The sequence below is a fragment of the Platalea leucorodia genome (genome assembly GCF_965183815.1).
Source record: "Platalea leucorodia genome assembly, chromosome: 4".
Classification (NCBI taxonomy): domain Eukaryota; kingdom Metazoa; phylum Chordata; class Aves; order Pelecaniformes; family Threskiornithidae; genus Platalea; species Platalea leucorodia.
In genome coordinates, this window is record NC_138826.1 from 37,624,159 (window position 1) to 37,644,439 (window position 20,281).

Consider the following 20,281-nt stretch of genomic DNA (forward strand, 5'->3'; position numbering starts at 1 on the left):
GTTGTGACTTGATGAAGAGCTGTGACTAGAGATGAGAGGGGTTTAGTCCGCTTTCTTCATGCTGTCAGCATCCTCTAGCCATTTATATCACCTTAAGCAATTGAGTTACCATCTCTTTTCAGGAGTTTGTTTAGTGTCCCTTGTTACTTTAGTTTAGAAGTTTTTAAAGAGTAACCTCATTTTAGATTTGTAGTGATGAATTTTTCTCTCACACACACACACACGCACACACACACACTTTAAAGAAAGCTCTTAAAAATGTTCTGCTCCCTTTTCCCCTCCCTCGAGGGTAGATGGTAAACTTCTGTCCCCAGCCCACAGAGAGGGGAAAAGGATTTTAGAAGTGATGCATGAGGAGCTTCTGTTTTGCTTTTAACTCACAATAATCTCTGTAATTACTGAGAATATTTCATGGTGATTTTGTTTTGTTTTATAAGAAAAAAAGAAAAAGATGTGTCAAGTGTGGTTATTGTTATAAACTCTACTTTCGCTCTGGGAATTTCTCACCTTAAAAAAAAAAAAAGCAGTAGCATCTGTAATTAAGTGCTTGCTATATTGCACTTAGCACACAACTAACCAGCTCTTCTGGCGGTAGTGGTATAAGTGACGTAACTAAAGCTGCTGTGGAGATGTTGAGACAAAGCTGCATTATATTCTGTTGAGTTCCAGGATTACCGTAGCCTCTTCAAGGCTTTAGCCAGCTTTCAAAGCTTTCCCCAGGCAGTGCTGCAAGCCATTCTTCCTACACGCTGCAGAGCAGGTTCCAGATCTGTAAGAGGCAGGTACTTTCTGGAAGAGTAAGAATAGAGAAAGCCAGGGAGAAAAAAAACACATAACAAACAAACCACAGAGATTTTGAAAACCACAGTGTTTATTGTTACAAGTCAAGGTAAACCAAGCTTCTTGCTCCGAGCTATCTCAACAGGGAAGTAAAAGAAATATTCCTTCCCTGGTTTTTATCATGAGAACTTCTGTGCACTTCATTTGGAAAGTGCCTCCTTCCCCTTTACAGCCAGGCAGGGCACCCCTTCAATGCAGCACGCTGACAGGTGGCTTTAGGAGGTGCTGCAGGAGACAGTATCTGTCTGTCCAAGCCATAAAAGTGCACCCTCACCCTCTTCCAGTTGCTGTAATCCTTGCTGGTTTGTTACTGATCCCCTCTTAAGAGGGCATTGTCTGTCCCATCGTCTTCCAGCTCTTGGAGACAAACAGGTCCCGGCTCTTAGCAATGGTCACCAAGAGACGTCCCACATAGTAACCGTTCACCTGGCCTACGCCATCATTCCTGCCCATTGAAAGCAGGAATGTTAGTGACCCTGGAAAGAAGATGTAGAGGTTTAAGTGAAGCAGTTTCAAAGCTAAGTATCAACCCCTACTACATGTAGGGGTTGCACTTCTGCAAGCCCTCCCTTCCCACCCCCCACATACCCACACGTACTGCTAAGCACAGGACCCATGTGCTGCATGACAAAGACAGAAGCAGGCCCAAGGAGAACTACTCACAACTCTCTCCTTTCTACCATCTGCCCTACCTCTTTCAGTAATGGGATTGCTGAAGGATTGGGCTGTGTGTATGGTGTAGAATGAATCTCTCCTCCCAAGAGAGAGTCGAAGAGGTAGACAGCAAAATTTAAGTAGAAAGAAATGTAAATAGACAGGGCAGCCTTTAAAAACCAAACTGTTCTCCAGATATCCTCCATCCATGTGGAAGAGCTTTCAACATAGTTACGGTAAGTATTTACATCAGTTGCTTATTAATGTGACCCGTCACCTAGCTAGATTTTTGAGACTAGGTTGTTCAGTTTGTGTTTGTTGTATAGTTTAAGGGGAGAAAGGAGGAGAACAATTGAACAGTAAGCAATTTAAAGAAAAGGAAACAAGTTTGATGAAAAGCAGACACCCACCAGTAGATTTATCAGGAAGGCATTAGGGACAGAAGGACACAGGCATCTGTAGACTGACACAGGTAATTAACATCTACAGTGTCTTTGGCAAGAATAAGATGAAGCCTGAGCTATAAGCTTATATAGTCAACCCCAACTGTGAGTTCCTTCACCTCTAATCAGTGTCCCATGCAAGTTCTGATGTGTGCGTGTTAAACAGCTGTTCCCTGCAGAAAAGCAGCCCAACAGCTAAGGCCAGGTGCTGGCAGATTACCTTACCTGGTTCGTAGGTTTTAAGAGGCTTATGTGTCAGGCTGTTGATGATGTTTGTCACCACGACGTTGGCATGGAGCCCAGCGTGGTAGGCCATCTTCGGTTCTTTCAGATCTGCACAGTCCCCAATGGCATAGATGTTCTCATAGCCTTCCAGCTGGAGGTGCTTGTTAACTTTCAAAGCACTGTTACTTGCCATTTTGTCCCCTGTTTTGCCAAAGAGTAAGTTTTCAGAAGGAGCTTTGTGTTGCTTGTTGTGGCCTGAGACCCCAAAATGCTGATGATGTTATCAAACATGTCATTGACACAAAGTGAGGAGTTGGGTTTTCGCCCTCTTTTCTACATGCCAGGGAAGAGATGCTTTTTGCCTAGCTGTAGTTAATTATTGCAGTCTCATGCAATGACTCATCCTTTGACATTTCAGTAGAAACATCAAGAAACATTAAGAGCTTGCGTACGCAGCCTGAGAAAGAGACTGTGTAATGGTCATACTGCTCCACAGTTGTAGTGCCATAGCTGAAATTGGGCTGTAGGAGGACTGGGACTGAAGACGTATCACCGAATAACTAATCAGCTGAATGCCCTGTGACACTGACCGTTCAGCAAGAACGCTGAGTCTGCTGAGCCTGTTTTTGCTCAGAACTCGGCAAGCTTATATCTAGGATGAAATCCTGGCCTGGACAGCAGGAGTTACCATCAACTTCTAGGTGTCATCTGCCTCATGCTGAACTAGGACACTAAGGTTCCTTGCAGGTACTAGCAGAAGGAGCTGGAGAAGACTGCTGGCCATTTGATCTATGGTCTGTAAGTTTCCGAAGGTCACATTTCACAGTTAAGTAATGTGATGTGAGCGCATTTGATGTATCATGGAATAAGCACTGCAGGTTGTATAAGGTTAATTCCTAACTTCACAGTACTCGAGCACAAGACATCAAAGAACTGTGTTGCTTCTCCCCACCCAGTGATTTCTTTTCACTTACCAAATGCGGCAGCGTATGCTGAAGAGTTAATCTTTATCCCCGTGCACAGGACCACCATGTCAGCAACCACCTCGGTGCCCTTTTCTGTCCTTACTACCATGTCCTTCTGGAACTGGTTTGGCGTGAGGTTTTCCATGTTGCTGACCCTCTCACCTGTTGCAACAGAGCGCCCTGGGTCACAAACCTTTAGCAGGCTGCCGTTTCCAGCTAGCCCAGATCCATCTAGAGAAACAGGCGTTCAAGGGAGCCGTGCTTAGTCAAAGAAGTCAGAAAGAGGACGTCAGAAGGAGACGCTTTGGCTAACGGAGGAGCAGCTTATAAAGCTTCAGAGCCTAGATCTTCAGAGGCATCATTAAGTACGTACTTAATAAGAGGCGCACTCCTTTTCTGAGGAGAATCTCTTTCACCTCCTGACGGACGCTATCTAGCAGCTCCACATCAGCTAGTGCAATTTTTGAGTGAATGAGGGTGACCTGTTGGGGACAAAACAGCAAACAGGGGGACAGAGGAATGGGACAGGACTCGCCGCGTGCTAGATGGGAGCAGCTATAGCTTCCTTCCACCCCACTTAATGCCCAAGAAGACCGAGCCAGTGAAAGGCATCTAGTGCCAATAATTGCCAGTGACAGGCTATGGGGTGCTCTCGGAAAAGGAGGCGGTAGGGGCGAAGGCTGGCATTGCTTGGAAACTCCTGATTTGCAGTGATCTCGGATACCTCCAGCAGGACCATCACAGAAGAACAGTCTCAGAAACGAGGATGAAGTTAATTGTAACTAATATGCTACTACCTCTTTGGCTGGGTACTCTGTTTTGATCTCTGCGGCCATCTCGACTCCAGCAGCACCACCTCCCACTACCAGGATGCGCTCAGATTTCTCAATCTTGAAGTAAAGAGGAGACTCATGTTACAAGAGAACTGTTAAGTGCTGGAAGTCAGATACCTTCAGCCACTCCGTGAACAGACCTTTCTGAGATACAGCACTGGCCCAGCAGCAATAAACTACCTAGTTCATTACAAGGAAACAAAAAAATGAGAACCCCTTGCACTCTTCCTGTGTACACTGTAACACTGCTGAACATTTTGGGTTTCCCCTTGTGCGGACAGCTGATCTTCCCCTGGGGCATGCAGGATGCCAGACAAGCTAGCACATGCTCCTTGTCCCGGCCTGTCCCTGCAGGCATCGTGGTCTCTTGTTCTTAGACACAGATGTCTCCAGACACCCACAGTGGTGTCTGGGACGGGGAAGCTGAACAAAGGCAGGCAGCACTTCCTAGGAAGTAAGTTGATTCCTCACCTCTTTAACCATGTCTTCGTAGGTCTGGATGGCACTTTCCATGTCAATGACTTGGTTGAACTTCCCAGGGAATGGCCCATCGCTGCCGGTTGCAAGGATGAGATGGGAGTAGTGAAGCTCCTGGGAGGGCAGAAGGTGGAATAGGATGTTAGAGCTCCTAAAAACAGAGCCTGGAAAACAGTTCTTGCCTCCTAGGGACTATTCACTCGTTCCTTTTCCTCCAGCCCTTGCCGATAACTAGGAAAGTACTTGCCACTGTCAGAAAGTGACTTTAGGAAGAGACCTGGTCCTGGTGACAGCAAGTAACTGCCTTCCTCAGGGTCTGAGAAAAGCACTGTTCTTCAGGTGAGCTGAGAGCTGTGAAGAAATTACCCTAAGTTTACAGGAAATAACCTGATATTTATGCCAGACACTGACACTGCCACCACAGCTGGCTCCAGAGACCAGCTTCTCTCCTTCACCCTGTTCTGAACAGAAACAAGATGCTCTGGCTGAAAAGAGCTATCAGAGCTGCTGCCCTTGTTTCTTCCTGCAGTTAGATAAGGATCTGAGCTCCAGCGTTAATTGTTGAGCTCTAAATCCAGCTTTAAGAATAAAAACTCATCTGAGCACTAGGTGGGGTGCGGTATTTACTGCACACCCACATTGCAACACCGCTCTAGGTCACTTAGCTTGGCTAGGAGGGACGGTGCCATTCAGCGCATGTGGGGAAAGATGGTCTCTGTTGCCAGGTTCTTCAGGATGGTTAAATGCTGCAGTCTTTCCCCACATTGCCTCTTGGTTTTACAGGAGATGTCTGGGGGCCTGCTTCTCTCTGGGGCAGCCCTCCATAGAAGTAGGTCATTGGTTTCATTCCTCTCTACCTCCTAGCGTTACTGGGCCAGTATTAAGCATGAGCAGTTGTATATCTGCCCACAGGTGGCAGAAACCTAGAGGAAAGCAGTCAGTGACTTCCCAGAGGGCTTGGGTTCAGGTGGTTCAGCCAAGCTGAGGGTTACATCGGACCAGGAACCCTGTTGCGCCTGTGAACCCTGAGCCCGGGGGTACCGGCTAGGTCAGGGTTCGTGTGTGCAGCTGACCTGCGCTGTAGGAGATACGGGGGTGTTTGCCACAACTGAACAGCATTCCCAGCTCTCGTCCAACCCGAGGGCAAAGGTCCAGTTTGTTTTTCCCAGAGCATGATTCTGTCCTGCACAGCACACCCCCTCCGCCTCCTCTGGTGGATGAGAGTTACACTCCTCCTCCTGCTCAGAGGCACATTTTCTGTAGGTGCCCTGTGGTCCTGCTCATCTTGCTTTTCCCCCCTCAGAGGACTCCAAGCACAGACAGCAGCCTGAAACCTAAATTCCAAGTCGCTTCTCCAACCAGACATCACCAGTCAAAGCCAACATAGCCTAGAGTTGGAGTGCTGCATTCTCACAGCCACGACATAGCTGAAGAAAAACCCCAAGGAGGAGAGATTCACAACACACCCTGCTGAAGGCTGACTCCCCGCATTAGCAGGTGATCCCATAAGGCAGCCAGGTTCCTCACCGCAAGTTGTCGCATCACCCACCTCACCATCACTGAGCAAGACTTGTTGCCTCCCAGGGTCTATGCCGACAACCTTGCCTTGTCGGAAGCTGTCCCCAAAGGTGACAGAGTAGGAGATGAAAGTCTTCTTGGCAAATCCTGTGGTAAGAGGAGACAACAGGGAAGAGACCTCCCTCTGCGGAGGCTAACGAACCCCTCTTCCCTCCTCCCCTCATGCCATCCTTGCCCTGACAGACGCACTCTATGCAGCTGGGACCACAGGCTGGGTCTCTGCTGTGCATTATCTCTGCCCAGCAATGAGCTTTGGGACCTTTGCCTCGGGTTTGGTGACAAGATCAGCTCCTCAGAGGCCAGCTGACACCCTCGGCTAGATTGCTTTGTCTCTGCTCCCCACGCAGAATCTCCTGTACTGGTTTGCTAGTGAGTGCTCCGCTGTGGTCCAGGGCATTTCAGCCAGGATGTCGGAGGCTTTTTGTCATGTTACCTGCCTCTCAGACCGAGCTTTTGACATCCTTTTGATGCTTGTTCCCAGCCTTGAACATGAGATTTTTCCCCCTAAATCCTCAGCAACTGGAGTAATGGGGTTAGCCCACTCTCCCAAACGAGATCCCAGATGAGCCTGAGCAGCTCACCCACAGAATTTTGCCATCCAGGGCCTCACTGCTGAGCTGCTCAACATTTCAAGTGCCAGAGACAGGAAGACATTGATTCACCTCTTCCAGCTGCTGCTGGTTTTAGCTTAGTCACCTTCTAAACTCTTGAAATAAAAAAAAAAAAAAAAAAAAAAAAGACCATCCAAGTAGTTTTTGCTCAGTTTTCCCAGCGGACATGCAATTAGCTTAACACAGACGGTCTGTGCATCCTCCCAGAGCCAAGTATTTGTTTTCCACATGGAAAACATCAAGTCTTTCCCCATGCCTGGGGCGGAGGAGGCACTTTCAGTACGCCGTTCCTTGTTACTCCCCGAGTACCTCCGAGCTGCTGTGGTCACTGGTGGGGGGTAAAAGCTGACCCACCGGGACCCACGCAGGGGGAAAGCCGTGGAAATCAGTTGAGCCCTTACCGCTCTCCACGGCGGCACGGAGGGCAGCGACGTTGTGATGGAAAGCGTCTCTCACGTCCACCAGCACGAAAGGGATGGCCCAGGACTTGAGCAGGCTGGCGGCCGCCGTCCCTCCGAAGCCTCCCCCGACCACCACCACCCGCACGGAATCGTCCACGGACAGGCGGGATCCCATCGAGCCCAGGCGGGGAGCCGGGAGCAGGGATCAGGGAGCCGGGATCAGGGAGCAGGGAGCCGGCCCTACGGCAGCGGCTGTGTTGCCGCTTGCCCAGCCGCCGCCTTCTCCCTCTCCGCCTCTCCCCGCGGCGGGAGGAGTCACGTTTGCCGGCTGATAAAGCTGTTGCAGCCGTAAAGCTGCAGGGAGGAGCTGAGTTTCTCAAGGTCTGAGCCCAGGCTGCAGACCTTGGCTCTCCCGGGCAGCAGGGCAACGCCTCCTGCCAGGCTGCAGCGCCTGCCCAGGCGAGCACCAGAGTCCCAACCACAGAATATTGGAGTCAGAGAATCATGGAACGCTTTGGGAGGGAAGGGACCTTTAAAGGTCACCTAGTCCAACCCCCCTGCAATGGGCAGGGACATCTTCAACTAGATCAGGTTGCTCAGAGCCCCATCCAGCCTGGCCTTGAATGCTTCCAAGGATGGGGCATCCACCACCTCTCTGGGCAACATGTTCCAGTCTTTCACCACCCTCATCGTGAAAACTTTTTTCCTTATATCTAGTCTAAATCTACCCTCTTTTAGTTTAAAACTGTTACCCCTTGTCCTGTTGCAGCAGGCCTTGCTAAAAAGACTGTCCCCATCTTTCTCGTAGGCCCCCTTTAAGTATTGAAAGGCCGCAATAAGGTCTCCCCACAGCCTTCTTTTCTCCAGGCTGAACAACCCCAGCTCTTTCAGCCTTTCCTCATAGGAGAGATGTTCCACCCCTCTGATCATTTTTGTGGCCCTCATTTTTCCCCTTTCACCTTCCTTACGTCCCCCCCCACATACATCCTCCACATCAGAAGGGGACTGTAAGGATCTTTTACAAGGATCTTTTATATCTTCTTACAGAAGGGGACCATAAGGATCTTTTACAAACCAAGGGCTGTGTTTTAAGGGTGATGGGCAAACACCCAGAGACCAGGGGAACTGCCTTGCTTGAGCCTGCCAGCTCCAGGATGGCAGCTGCAGCCTGGCAGTGCGTAAGGATGCTGTGCAAGACAAGAGGCTCTGCTAATGCTGAGGACATGCAGTCCGTCCTGCCAAACCCCAGCATTAAAAAGTCATGAGCTCATCTTAAAAAAAGAACCAAACAAAAAAGGAGACTGTTTTGTTTTGTTTTGTTGTGTTTTGTTTTGGAAAGTTCATGAACATTGGGCTTTGTCTGTCCACCTTGGCTTGTCCTTTGTCAGCTGTGGATGTTGGTTAAACACATGTTGGTTCAATGCCCCCTTTTGGGGGGCAGCCGGGGGGCGGCAGCAGAGGGGTGCCCCTGCTCCTGCCCTTTCTGGGGGAGTTCACGTTTCGCAGCCCTCAGTGTCTGTGGCTCGGAGGGGCTTGTTGGGAAACCCACAAACTGGCCCAGACTGTAGGCTGGGTGAATAATGCAGCCCGAGGATGGCCTGCTCCCTTCTCCAGGAGAAATGGCTCCCTTGGAGAGAGAAATGAAGATGTGTCTGCTCTGAGCGGCAGCGGGACAAGGAGCCCAGAGAGGGCTGTGCAAGAGGGACAGAGGAAAGATGAGCCCAGCATCACCATGGTGGAGATAGCGGGATGTAAGGAGGAGCAGGGAAGGGCTGAGAAGGTAGGGAAGGGCTGAGAAGGTAGCGAAGGACCCTGGAGAAGGGGAGCAGAGAGCAGAGAAGGAGGTTTGCAGTAAAAAGGGCATCCAGATCGTGTTCTTCCGCAGCACGGAAATTACCCCGAAGACTTTAGGCTCCTGTGGCATTCCAGATAAATATAGCTGCCGGCCATGTGGATAAATATAGCTGCCGTGCACACTGCGGTGTTGTGAGCTGGCAGAGCTGCCCCTGCGCTCCCCTTCCCACGCTGGTTTGAAGGCTCCCTCTGCTCCTCATCCCTCCTTCAGCCAATGCCGGCTGGTGCCAAAACCCCCTCCTAGCAGGGTCCCGAGCAAAACTCCCCCCAACCTCGTGGGTGGGAGACGGATGAAGGAATTCACATCTTTTTTCCAGGAAAAGCAGGGCCTGGACTCAGGATTGCCGCCAGAGGGTGCAGCCGGCTCGGCCGTGGGGAGATGGGACGCGGGTGTCCAAGTCTGGCACTGGACACCCTCCCCTCCATCGCGGGAAGGGCACGGGCATGGGGGAGAAGGGAGACAAAGGGGTTGAAAACATCGGGGGTGTTTCTGCTCTACACAGGGGGACGTTTCAGCCTGGAAGAGAGCTGAGAGAGGAGGGATGGAAAGGCCGACAATAAGGCTGGGAGCAGAGGAAGGTCCTTGGTAGGAAAGCCCATGGCCTCAGCTGAAATAAGCCAGGGGCAGGTTTGTGCTTTTTGTTACACAGGACTGGGCTGGAGGATGCTAAAACCTTCAATGGGGGGAAAAATAATTTTGATTAATCCAAGCAAGATAAATCCTCCAGAGCTGCTAAACACAGAGGCACCTGTTCTGGCCAGGAAATCCAGGACTGACGAATGCCCAGAGGCTGGGAAGTATCCCCAGGGTAGCAGCGCTCCAGGTCTGCTCCCTGTCCTCTCTCCTGGTACCTACATGGGCACTGATCTGTGAGGAGGCTGCTGGAATAGCCTGGTGATGGCTGGCTTTGGGAAAGGATAAGGCAGTGCAAAAATTGGAAAAAAACAAACCCATCTCCATTTCTAAAAGGACAAACTCAGCAATCAAAACCTGATTTAAGCTCTTCCCTCAAATTGCATGGACAGCCTTGCTTTGCACCCTGTGTGTGAACCCCTCCTGGCAGGGCTGGCCTTACCTGCGTAACTCCCCCGGCATTTCATCCTGCTGGAGCAAAGTTGGATCAAAGGCCCAGTCCTAGAAGATGAGGCTGAGGAAGAATCGCCACTTCCCACATGCTGCTGCCCTCTCCCCCTTCCCCTGCACCTTTGTGCCCAGCTCTGGCTTTTACAGAGGCAGTTTTTGGCTTTTCGTGACAAGCATTTGCATGTATTTTACAGCACATACATACCCACTGCGGGGAGAAATTGATTACTTCAAGAGTACTCCCCTATTGTGTGATGTTTTCCCCCTTCACGTATATTTGCCACAAAGAAAAAGACCTCGTTCCTGCCCTGACTCTGCTGCTCACAAGGCAAAAGCCTTCATCCTGCCTCCAAGACAAAGGCAAAGCCTTCCCAGGCATTGCCAGCGGTAGGTTTGGTTGTCCTCTGCTTGCCTTCAAATCGAGACAAAGTCGTTGGCAAGGACAGCCCTCCACGGCGTAGTTCCCAGGCAGTGAGGGCTATCATCAGGTGAATCCGGTTGTACACCAGAAGATCAGGGACACCTTTTAAAAAAGTTCGAATGTGACTATAAGTCAATCATCTCACTCCATAAATAGTGGACAGCCCAGGGCCCGTTGTGGCCTCCTGCATGGAAGTGGGCTGCACACCAAGATCTCCCCTTGAGCAGGGACGCCTCTCGAGGTTACTCCTCAAGGTTGAGAGATTCCTTGCCGCAACAGATCCTTGGTCAGCGGCTAATAGCATGCTAAACTTTGAAATCTTAGTTAAGTGGTATAAAGGATTGATTGTGTATGTATAATCCTTTAGACATAAACTGCTGACCAAGTCTGGGACTAGGATTGGATCCAGACAAACCTAGGCTCCTCTCTGAGGAAGGAGTTTAGAAAGCAAGGGGTCCTCTCTGAACCTCGTGACTCAAGGGGAGGGTCTCCCTGACAGTTTTGTCTGACCCTGTCCCCTATGCAGTAAATAATCCAGTGTACCTTGCCATCGGATCTTGTTAAACCACTATTGCATTTACCATTGAACTTTGTTAGCTCACTGTTTTATATCAATAAAGTATATTTTTACTTCTCTCTTACGAGTCAAGTGCACTCACTCTGTGCGCAACACAAGGTCAGTGGCAAAAACAGTGCCCAAGCAAACAGGGAAGGTAAAAGGAGCCTTTGTGAAACCCTTGCATCCAACTCCAGCCAAACAGGAAGAAATTCCGAGTGCTCAAAACTGTGGCTGGAGGGAGCCTTGTGCGTGCAGGTGTGTGCTCAGCACTGGCAAACACGTTGTTTTGATGATCTTTCTCTGTCCTGCTGCAAACAGACAGCTGCAGTAAGAGCTGATCAGCTTCAGAGAGGGTTTTGTCTTCTGCCAGTGATCTTTGGTCTCTCCGGAGAGTTGCTTTCCCTCTCAGGACAGCCTGAAGGCCCCCGTCCCGCGCGGCCAAGTCTGGGCAGCTGGAAGGGTCCTGTTTGTCCCCCTGCTGACAATGTCTCTGCTGTAAAACCAAAGGAGACGTCTCCCAGCTGCAGCTTGTCCTGGCCTCAGTGCGGGAGGGAAAAACATCCCTCTCAAACACAGAAAATACACAGGGCTTAACAATAAATGTCTATCAAACTCGCTGTGGAGTAATCGCTCCCGAGGAGACTCGGGACTGTGTGTCTGGCTAGCAGCTATCTCCGCAAAACCCGAGGACGAGCGTGCTCGTCCTCTTCTGTGTCAGCAGCCCCACGCACCGCACTCCCGCTGCCCGCAGACGTTGCCTGCGCATCATCCTGCGACGGCCCCAGCGGCAGCAGCGTCGCTGCAGCCCTCCAGCCGCAGGGCTCGAGGCTGCGCGTCAGGGAAAGGGTATTTTTGTGTCTTCCGGAGGTGAGGGGAGGGATTGCTCTCTGCTAGGCAAACCGCGCCGCCCGTCCTTGGCGCCTGCCCCGGGGCTCCCCATTTTGCCCCGGGTGATCTGGTCACCCCCGTGCGCCTTGGGGATCTCTGCCGCAGCCAGGGTGGAATCGGGTCAGTCCAGGGCAAAGAATTGCCTGGAAAAACCAATTCAGACCAGTTCCTGGCTGCTTTTAAACATTGACACTGGCCATTTTATACCTTATAAATAAAATGTACTTTTAGCAAAAATCAACAAGGACCCGTTTTATTTATTCTCTCCCCAATAAACCTCATTTTTCATTTCCAGTTTTTCAGTGACATCAGCTTGAGAAGACCAGCTGCTGACCGCTTCCCATAAACCACAGCACCAAAGTCACCTTATTTTGGTCAGGCTGGACCAGCCCGTCATGTTTATTTACGGGCAGTGACTGTGTACGTGCCAGCCCATGAACTGGTCACGGGTCCCACACAGAAAAGGGACTGAGGAAAACCCCGAAAATGAAATGCAATGGTCTCTGTGATTCAAGATGGTCTTTGTATCCGACAGAAGAGGCACGGGGAGCTGGTAGCAGGGGTCCGCTCTATCCCGGGGCCCTGCCACAACACTGTTCTCCTTGTTCCTGGGATTGAAGTGGGCTCCGTGCCGAGGTGCACCCCAGCTTCCCACCAAACTGCTGCCACACACAGGATGAGTTTGCCAGGCTCAGCATGCTCCGGCGGCGGGGTTCATCTCACCTATCATCGGGCACCGACAGGTTCGGGCTCTGGAGCTCCAGGCTCACCCCAGTGCAGGCATTTCAGGGAACTGAAGCGCAGCCAGGCGCGTGGCAGCCCCCAGCGTGGAGGAGGAAAACCCTGCTCAAACACCTCCAGCAACCGCCTTTGGTTTTCATGTGGGGCAAATCTTCCCTACCCCCACAGAGCCAAGCTCGTGGCAGCCATTAGGAATTTTGCGGAAATGCTGTTTTGTGGGAATTCGTCCCTTGTTGTGCTGTGATTCAGGCAGGTGCAACGAGGAGCTTAATCAGCTTTATCCAGCTTAGCCGGCTGGTCATAAGGGTTGCAAAGATGTCTCTGGCAAGGCTCTGCTCCTGCAGCAGAGGAGCCCGCGGCTCGGCGGCTCGGTGGCACCTTTCTCTTACGGGACAGCACGGGGAAGGGTTTTGTGGCATTAATCCTCAAGGGGTGGTAGAGAAGCAGAAAGGATGTCAGCAGTTGGGTTTTCCTTGGGAAAAGGAAGGGAGAGGGCTTGGGCAAGCTCCTTCGCTCTTGGGGCAGGCTGCGAGAAAGTACATCTTTCACCCCCAGATTGTGGGGAGTTTTCTCCTCCTCCCCCCCCCCCGCGCCAAGATTTCATTACAGTGAAAGCACAGCATATAATAAAACTGTGTCCTTAAAAAAAATCAGTCTCACAGACAGGCAGCCTTTGTCCAAAGGTGTAATTACAGGATAAATATGGGATGCAGACCAAGAAATGCGGTCTGGTCAGGCATGCAGTCTCTTAAAAAAACACAACACAAAACAAGGCTGTCATTTAATGCTGAAATGTCCATGTGTGCTGCAGCCCCTCGTCCCTCGCTGGCCCATGGGTCTCCCCACCGACCCGGGGTTTGGGCGATGGAGCCGTAGCCGTAGCCGGGAGCCACACCAAGCCCCGCAATGGAGCGAAGGGCAAGGGCGGATCCAGTCTCCAGCAGAAGCCAGCGGGGCTGGGTGAGGGCACGCGATCGCTTGGGCGATGGGTTTCCCTCCAGCCCTGGTGCAGAAATCCCATCTGATAGTGCTGCAAGGGGACACAGGGGATTAGCTCGTCCGATCCCATTAAATGGAGCCGGAGCAAGCGAGGAGAAGGGGACGGGGGGTCAGGACAGCTGGCAGAGCAGCCACGACTTCTGAGGTTTGGGACAAACCTCATGCCAAGCTGGAAAAAGACCTTTTTATGCATTTCTGTGGGTCAGCCCGGCGGCTTGGCTTCATGGGCTGGCAGACATCCGTCGTGCCAGCTGTTGGTAGCAGTTTGCCATCTCGGCCACACATTAAACCTCACGGTGTCTAAGGTGGTGGTTCAGAGACCAGCCCGCCTCGACCGCTCTCTTACTTGGTGGGCACCGGCTTCTTCTGACTCAAGCAAGAATTGCCCCTCCATGGCAAGCCCAGACATGCCAGCACGGCCCCAGCGAGCCCCGAGTGTCTCCGAGAGGGAGGCAGAGACACAGCAGGGTGTACCTGCCGTCCAAAGTCAAGTCTGGATTAGACGGGCAGAGGAAAGCATTAACCAGAGAGATCCCATTTAGAGGGGAACAGTGCATACATAATTTATTAATGCTCTCACTGGTGCTACATCATCTCATGTCACCTGCAATAACCCTGAGGAGAAGCAGGCTTTGGCTGGTGGTCCTGTCCCACGGGACACGTGTCCCCTCACTGCTCTGGGCTGTTTGCAGAAAACGTCAGTCTGGTGACAGTAAGCATCACCACAATGTGCCTGGATGTCCCCTAAAATACAGCTGCGGCAGGCTCAGCGGGGGAGGCCGAGGCAGCACAGCTGCAGGCACTGCCCTGCGCAGGGCAGGTTACGGAAGGGATGGGAGCAGCCTTGGGCTGGGGAAGCAAGGGGTGGGAGTGTTCTTTTATTTCTTTGCTTGTTTTAAGGCAAACCTGATCCTTTCAGGATCTATTTTATTTCTGAAAGCTTGAATAACTTGAAAAGAGGATAGGGTTTTTTTGGCATTGGTGTGGATGGAGGAAGGGTGAGGCTGCAACTGTCGTGGCCCCTGCCACAGGCGCCCTGTGTGGCCTGTCTGAACACAGGTACTTTCTTGCTCTCAGGCATTGCCTCTTGCTGTAGCTTTCCCAATGCATACTTTTTCTCCCAAATCCATGCCTTTCCCCCTATAGGGGAGGACCGGAGCAAGGCCTGGCAGCAGCCAGGGCAGGGTGAGCAGGAGGTGTCCCTCCTGGGGGGACAAACCTCCTCCCGCTCAGCACAGAGAGAATTCAGCTGCTTTGGTCTCGAAAGGAGCCGCATGCTCCTTGTGGCTTCCCAATGCGCCTGGCACTGTGCGGGAGTCATGGCTACGCGGGTTTAATGGGAGCAATTAGCCCCTGCGGAAATCTGCATGGGTCGGGGGCGTGCTTTCTTTCTGTCCTGTGACATTTTTGATGGGAAGCTGGAGGGTGTCCAGGAAGAAATGCTCTCGCTTAGCTAGAAATGACAGGCTGGAGCCAGCCGGGGCTGAGGCCGTGCAGGCAGCGCAGGTGAGAACGGCCTCAGCTCAGCACAGTTGCCCTTCCCTCACTGCTTGCTATGTATTTCCCTTTATTTCTCTGTCCTTCCCCCCCAGACCTTGCTTCGCCCAAGCCCTGAGGCTCCTCCGTGTGCGGTGGGATGGGAAGGGGATGCCGGGCACCCCTCTGACATCCCCTTCCCAGCTCTGGAAGTCCCCTTGTGCTGTTTTGCAAAGCAACAATTAATTTAAACTTTATTCGCTTTGCAGAAGACAACCTAATGGGTACTTTTGCAGAAGCACAGGAGTGGCGTTTGCCTGTAACCGTTGCCCTGGGTCCGGCTGCGTTCCCCCTCGTGCTGGCCGAGCTCTGCGGGTTTTTCCTAGCGCCCAGATGACCTCGGTGACCCCGCCGCTTTCCCGGCGGGAAGCCTCCAAACAAAACCCGATTCACTCGGCAAAACCAGGGCTGCTTGCGATGCCGGGAGTGGTGTGTGAGACGGGGAGGGGGTTGACGGCTCTCCATTGCTTCCATGCGATGAGGGTATCGCCTATGCTGCTCAATGCAAAGAAAAACCCACTTTTGCACCCTCTCCCCAGCCAGCCGGCGTCGAGCACCTTGAGGCCAGATGCTCCCGGGCAAGAGGCAGCCGCGCTCGGAAAACCTCCCCAGCCAGCACGGGCAGGCAGGCGGGCGCCCAGGGCTCCGGCGTGGCTGCTCCCCGCCGGCCGGCCCCGCGCTCCTCAATGCCGCCTCTGTTCTCCCTCTTGGGTCAAAAACACGGCTTTTGTGAGCTTGCCCCAGCCACGGCTCGTCACCGGAGCCCTGGCGTGTTCCTCCCGGCTGCCCTCCGCCGGCAGAAATGCAGCCCAGCTGTGGCCAGCCGCTGCAGTAGCCTGATTTTACTTATTTATTTTTGCTTTCAGCCAACAGCCCTGTCTGGGGAGAGGCGATGTGGGGGTGCTGGCCGTGCCTGGGGGGGCAGCGGGGACCCCTTGGGGCTCCCCCAGCTCCCCAGCAAGTCTCAGGTGGAGACAACTGCTATGCTCCACCGCAATGCCAGGCTTCTCCCTCGGGTGGCCTCCAGAACCCAAAATACATGGAGAGTAAAGGGATGTGATGCAAAGCAAGCTAAAAATAGGTATTTTAATTCATTAAATGTGAATTGGAGGGGACAGCTCAGCACCAGGCTGTTGCTGGGTGAACATCTGCATGTGGCAAACACCCCGAAACTCCCCATGCCTCTAGCGAACCCCAGTTACCAGTCACCCACCGGCAAATATTTCTGGGGCTCCCCCTGGGTGGGGGACACAGACGAACACCAAGGAGACAGGAGATGCTTTGGACTCTGAGCTGTTGTATTTTTGTTTTGAATTAAATAAGTCCAACTGTCTTGCAGCAGGCGCCGAGGATCGCAGTCACTCTCACACGAGGTGAGTGCAGCCCCAGCACCGGCCGTGCTCCGCCGAGGGTCTGGGGGGGTTATAGCCTGTTGGCCCCCAGGGGCTCTCCTGGGGGCACGTGGTGGTCCACAGTCAAAATCCGACCCCTGCCACCTTGGCTCTGGCTGTCTGTTTCTTTGCGGTACGTTGTGCTGCTCTGATTTTTGGGCTTAGCTCTTTGACTGCCTCCCCCTCTTTTTCATGTAATAAATAAATAAATTCGCCCGGCGACTCTGGTATGTAAATACACAGAGAAAAAGAAAAAAAAGAGAAAAACCAAACCCCAAACCCCCCAAACCAACTGTGAAGAGCACCAAACCACAAAGTCACCTCATTTCATTGCAGCCCAAGTGCCAGCTGGTGCTCCACGGGCGACTCCTGGCCCGGCATGCCTCCGGGGCAGTTCCCAGTCTGTGCTGGTGTACGAAGGCACTAAACCAGTAAGGCCTCTGAGGTCTGGGTCCTTGCTGGCACTGTGGGAGGTCTCATCCTTGCCTTGTCCTATCTGCGTGGACAACGCGGAGGCACTTGGCCCCATCACCCTCTGCTCACCCTCCTCTTCCTCGGTGCAGCCCCCAAGACCGGGAGGTGGCCCCAGCACCAAACTCCCCGCTGCCCCTCACCCTTGCGACTTCCCCATTCCCGAAGAAATTGTGTAATTCAGGCTCTGCGGGACCCCAGAGTCGGCTCCGCTGGGATGCTCTGGCTCCTGGGGCTGCCGCTTTCCACCCGGCAACAGCAAGGAGCATCTCTGGGAGTGGGGACCCCCAGGTCTCCTCCGGGCCAGCCAGGAGCGCGACCGCAGCCCCTCGTTCCCCGCCGCTGCCTTGCCGCCCATCGTTACGTGACCCAGGAGGGCTGTGCCTCCTCCAGCAGGCTGAAGGAGCGGTTAGCCAGCGCGGCAGGGCTGCTGGCCAGCTTGTAGCCAAAGAGGTGCATGGCCGGGGCGCAGGCGTCCTGCACCACCTGTGCCAGCTTGAAGGGGATGCTGAACCGCCACTTCTCGAACTGCTCGGAGGAGTTTTTGCGGGTGGAATAGACGCCGCTGCCATCACGGGGCGCCTGCGTGTTTTTGCTGATCCACTCCTCCACCTGAGGGGTGAGGGGGAGCCCGGCGAAGCGGTACATCTCCTCAGCCTTCTGCAAGGGTGCCCGTGCCACGTCCTCGTAGCGTACCAGCATGTAGCGACCCCGCAGCCAGCCCGGCCGCCGCAGCCCCAGCTCGGCCGACAGACGGATGCTCTCGCAGTTCCCCCGCAGCCGCTGCACCTCCTCCTCGCGGAGGGGAGCCTCCCCTTCGGATGCCCACTTCTTCCAGGTCTCGTACTTGCCAGAGAAGGCCACCATGCGGGAGGCCAGGACGGCCCGGGGGTCCCGCACCAGCTGGATGATGCGCACGTCCAGCCGGGGGTCCTCCACCAGCGGCTGCAGGAACTCCAGCTGCCGGATGCGCACTGTCTTCAGGGCCACGTGCTGCTTGCGCCGGCACGCCTCGGCGGCCAGGGTGATGTTGAGGGGGCCGCAGCGGCGGTTCTTGCAGTGGTACTTCTCGAAGACCTTCTTGGCGCTGGGTGTGCAGACGGGCTCCTCGCAGAGCGAGCGGCTGGAGCCTCGCCGAAACATGAAGGGTGTCAGGTGACCCTCGGGCGCCGGCGAGATGAAGCTCTCCAAGATGTAGAGGTCGCAGAGGAGGAGCTGCTTGAGGACGTCCCGATAGACCAGAGCTGAGCCCACCGCGTTGGCTCCCCCCGGCTCGAAGGTCACCATCCTCTCAATGTGCCAAAGGGGCTCGAAGAGGTAGAAGATGCTGCCTTGTTGGTTGAAGAACTCCCCCACAAAGGAGGAGCCGGTGCGGGTGGTGGCCATCAGCAGGACGTGCCGCCGTGGCCCGGGGTCCCCGTCGCCCGCCAGCTGCAGGGTGATGTTGCGCAGGTGGGACCTCAGCTGGGAGAAGGCGGCATCCAGCTCTCGCAGCGAGGCCAGCGAGCCGTTCTCAGCCGGTGCTGGGCTGGCCTCTGTGCTGTTAGCCTCCGCCAGCGCCTGTGGGGACTGCTTCAGCTTGTCTGACACCCTGTGGGGAGACCCAGCCTAGCCTGGAGGGGAGCGGGACCACCCCCGTGTCCCAGCAGGGTGTTTCGGGGGTCTCCTGCTGCACAGGAGCTTGGGATGTGGGGGACAGAAAGGGTTAAAAGCATGGGCTGGCTTAGGTACCTGCTCCCTACCTGGAGATGAAGTTGTTCTCCTTCTCGATGATGACAAGGCCAACGACGAAGACCAGCAGGACGGCATACTTGCTCCTCATCTTCAGGCAGTGCAGCAGCTCCCGGAAATCCTGGGGCAAAGCACGACGGATCTCCATGGGACACACACACACACGTCCCTCCTGCCCGCTGGGGAGGTGTCCTGGGCTAGCCGCCCGGCATCCTCTGACCCGCCGGCCCTGCCTGGGGCGGCCCTGCCTGCAGGGAAAAGGAGGGTCAGCACGGTGGCGGCTCTCTGCGGGCAGGGGGGAGCAGGCAGGGGTCAGAGGCTGACCCTTCCCACAAGGGATGACCAACAAGGCCTTGACAAGAGCAGTAAAAAGGGAGGGCTCCTCCCTACTGCTCCCATCCCGCCTGCGAGGAGCAGCTGCCCGAAGACCCCGTTGGCCGCTCCTCCTCCTTCCCGAAATACATCTGCCCGACAGGACCCCTTCCCGCGCCTCTGCCGGCCGCCCCTGCCAGCCCTGAAACCCAATCCCCGCCGCCCCGACAGCTGCCTGCTCCCCGCCAGCCAAAAACCTGCTGATGGCAGCGAGGGACCCCCTGGGTGCAAGAGCAGCTCCTCATCTTGATCCACAGGGCATCGTGGCTCCCAGCCTCTGGAAAGAGCTACTTCTGGGGAGGGCTGCAGGCTGCACCATAGGGCCCGGGGCGTGGGGCCGCACGGCTTCCGCCTTCCCACAGCACGGCAGTGGCGGACGCTCAGCCACGAAAATGAAACCCAGAGGGTTTCCAGGAACGACAGTGGGCTGGAAAACGCTGCTGCTGCTGCTGCCAGTACTGCTCGGGGCGTAAAATGTTCCTGGGGGCTTCTTCCAAAAAGGAAAAAGACCCAAATGATGGTGCAACCGCTCGGTGCGGGATGCAAAACCCACTGGGAGACTCGGCATCCCCCCCCAGCAGAAAAGACTGCCCCTGCAGCCCTCCTCCTCCCAGCGCCAACAAAATTGGGGTGATGGCAGGAGCTGCTCTGAGTTGCACCAAACCCACATTCCAAGTAGGACATAGTGGAGATTTTGGGGGCCAAAGCCGCCATTTGGGACCCTGGAGCAGGTCCCCAGCACGTGTCACGTGTGCAAAATTACACGCGTAGGGCTTGCTGGCGCCTGCTACCTGGCTGCTGGTTCACATGCCCGGCGTCTGGCCGGCCGCGTGGGTGATGCTGTTTGCTCGTCCCGCTTTCTTGGCCAGACTTTCGGTGACTCAGGGAAAGTCTATTTAGCTTTGGTTTGGCTCCTGCCAGCGTGACCCCGGCAGCCTGTCCCACCCCTGCTTTCAGGGGTGAAGGGGGGGAGCCCAGCAGAGCCTTGTCCTTTGGGGGGCCCTGGGGTTTGCTGGAGGGGAGATGCCCCGGCCGAGCCACGGTACCTGCAGCCTTTGGCAGGGTGTGGAGTGGGGAAGCCCTGCCAGGCATTGCGTCACGCTCAAACCTCCTCAACGCTGTCTGCGGCCAAAATGTGCATTTTTTGGTGTTGCTCACTGTATGCCCCTCCTGCTGGGAAGGGGGGACAGCCCGGGAGCGCGGGTGG

General features: G+C 54.2%; 2 protein-coding genes across 2 annotated transcripts; both read right to left on the reverse strand.

The window, feature by feature from the left end:
• Positions 1-883: 883 nt before the first annotated feature.
• Positions 884-7,305, reverse strand: AIFM2 (AIF family member 2). Its single transcript, XM_082308526.1, has 8 exons — positions 7,028-7,305; positions 5,987-6,102; positions 4,432-4,551; positions 3,925-4,017; positions 3,501-3,609; positions 3,137-3,289; positions 2,163-2,363; positions 884-1,316 (listed from the first exon to the last, which is right to left on the reverse strand). The coding sequence occupies exons 1-8, from the start codon at positions 7,200-7,202 to the stop codon at positions 1,162-1,164; spliced, it is 1,122 nt and encodes a 373-aa protein (XP_082164652.1). The 5' UTR covers positions 7,203-7,305; the 3' UTR covers positions 884-1,161.
• Positions 7,306-16,466: 9,161 nt separating this feature from the next.
• CHST3 (carbohydrate sulfotransferase 3) lies at positions 16,467-18,868 on the reverse strand. Its single transcript, XM_082308902.1, has 2 exons — positions 18,714-18,868; positions 16,467-18,562 (listed from the first exon to the last, which is right to left on the reverse strand). The coding sequence occupies exons 1-2, from the start codon at positions 18,848-18,850 to the stop codon at positions 17,332-17,334; spliced, it is 1,368 nt and encodes a 455-aa protein (XP_082165028.1). The 5' UTR covers positions 18,851-18,868; the 3' UTR covers positions 16,467-17,331.
• Between the last annotated feature and the right edge of the window lie 1,413 nt (positions 18,869-20,281).

Bases quoted from the DNA above. Each gene is read 5' to 3' on its own strand.
- AIFM2 (XM_082308526.1), bottom strand. From the start codon at position 7,202: ATGGGATCCCGCCTGTCCGTGGACGATTCCGTGCGGGTGGTGGTGGTC. The intron at 2,364-3,136 runs GTAAGTGAAAAG...TTGGCAAAACAG, and splicing joins AGCATACGCTGCCGCATTTG to GGGACAAAATGGCAAGTAAC. The intron at 1,317-2,162 runs GTAAGGTAATCT...TCTTCTTTCCAG, and splicing joins TCTTAAAACCTACGAACCAG to GGTCACTAACATTCCTGCTT.
- CHST3 (XM_082308902.1), bottom strand. From the start codon at position 18,850: ATGGAGATCCGTCGTGCTTTGCCCCAGGATTTCCGGGAGCTGCTGCAC. The intron at 18,563-18,713 runs GTAGGGAGCAGG...GTCTCCCCACAG, and splicing joins GAGAACAACTTCATCTCCAG to GGTGTCAGACAAGCTGAAGC.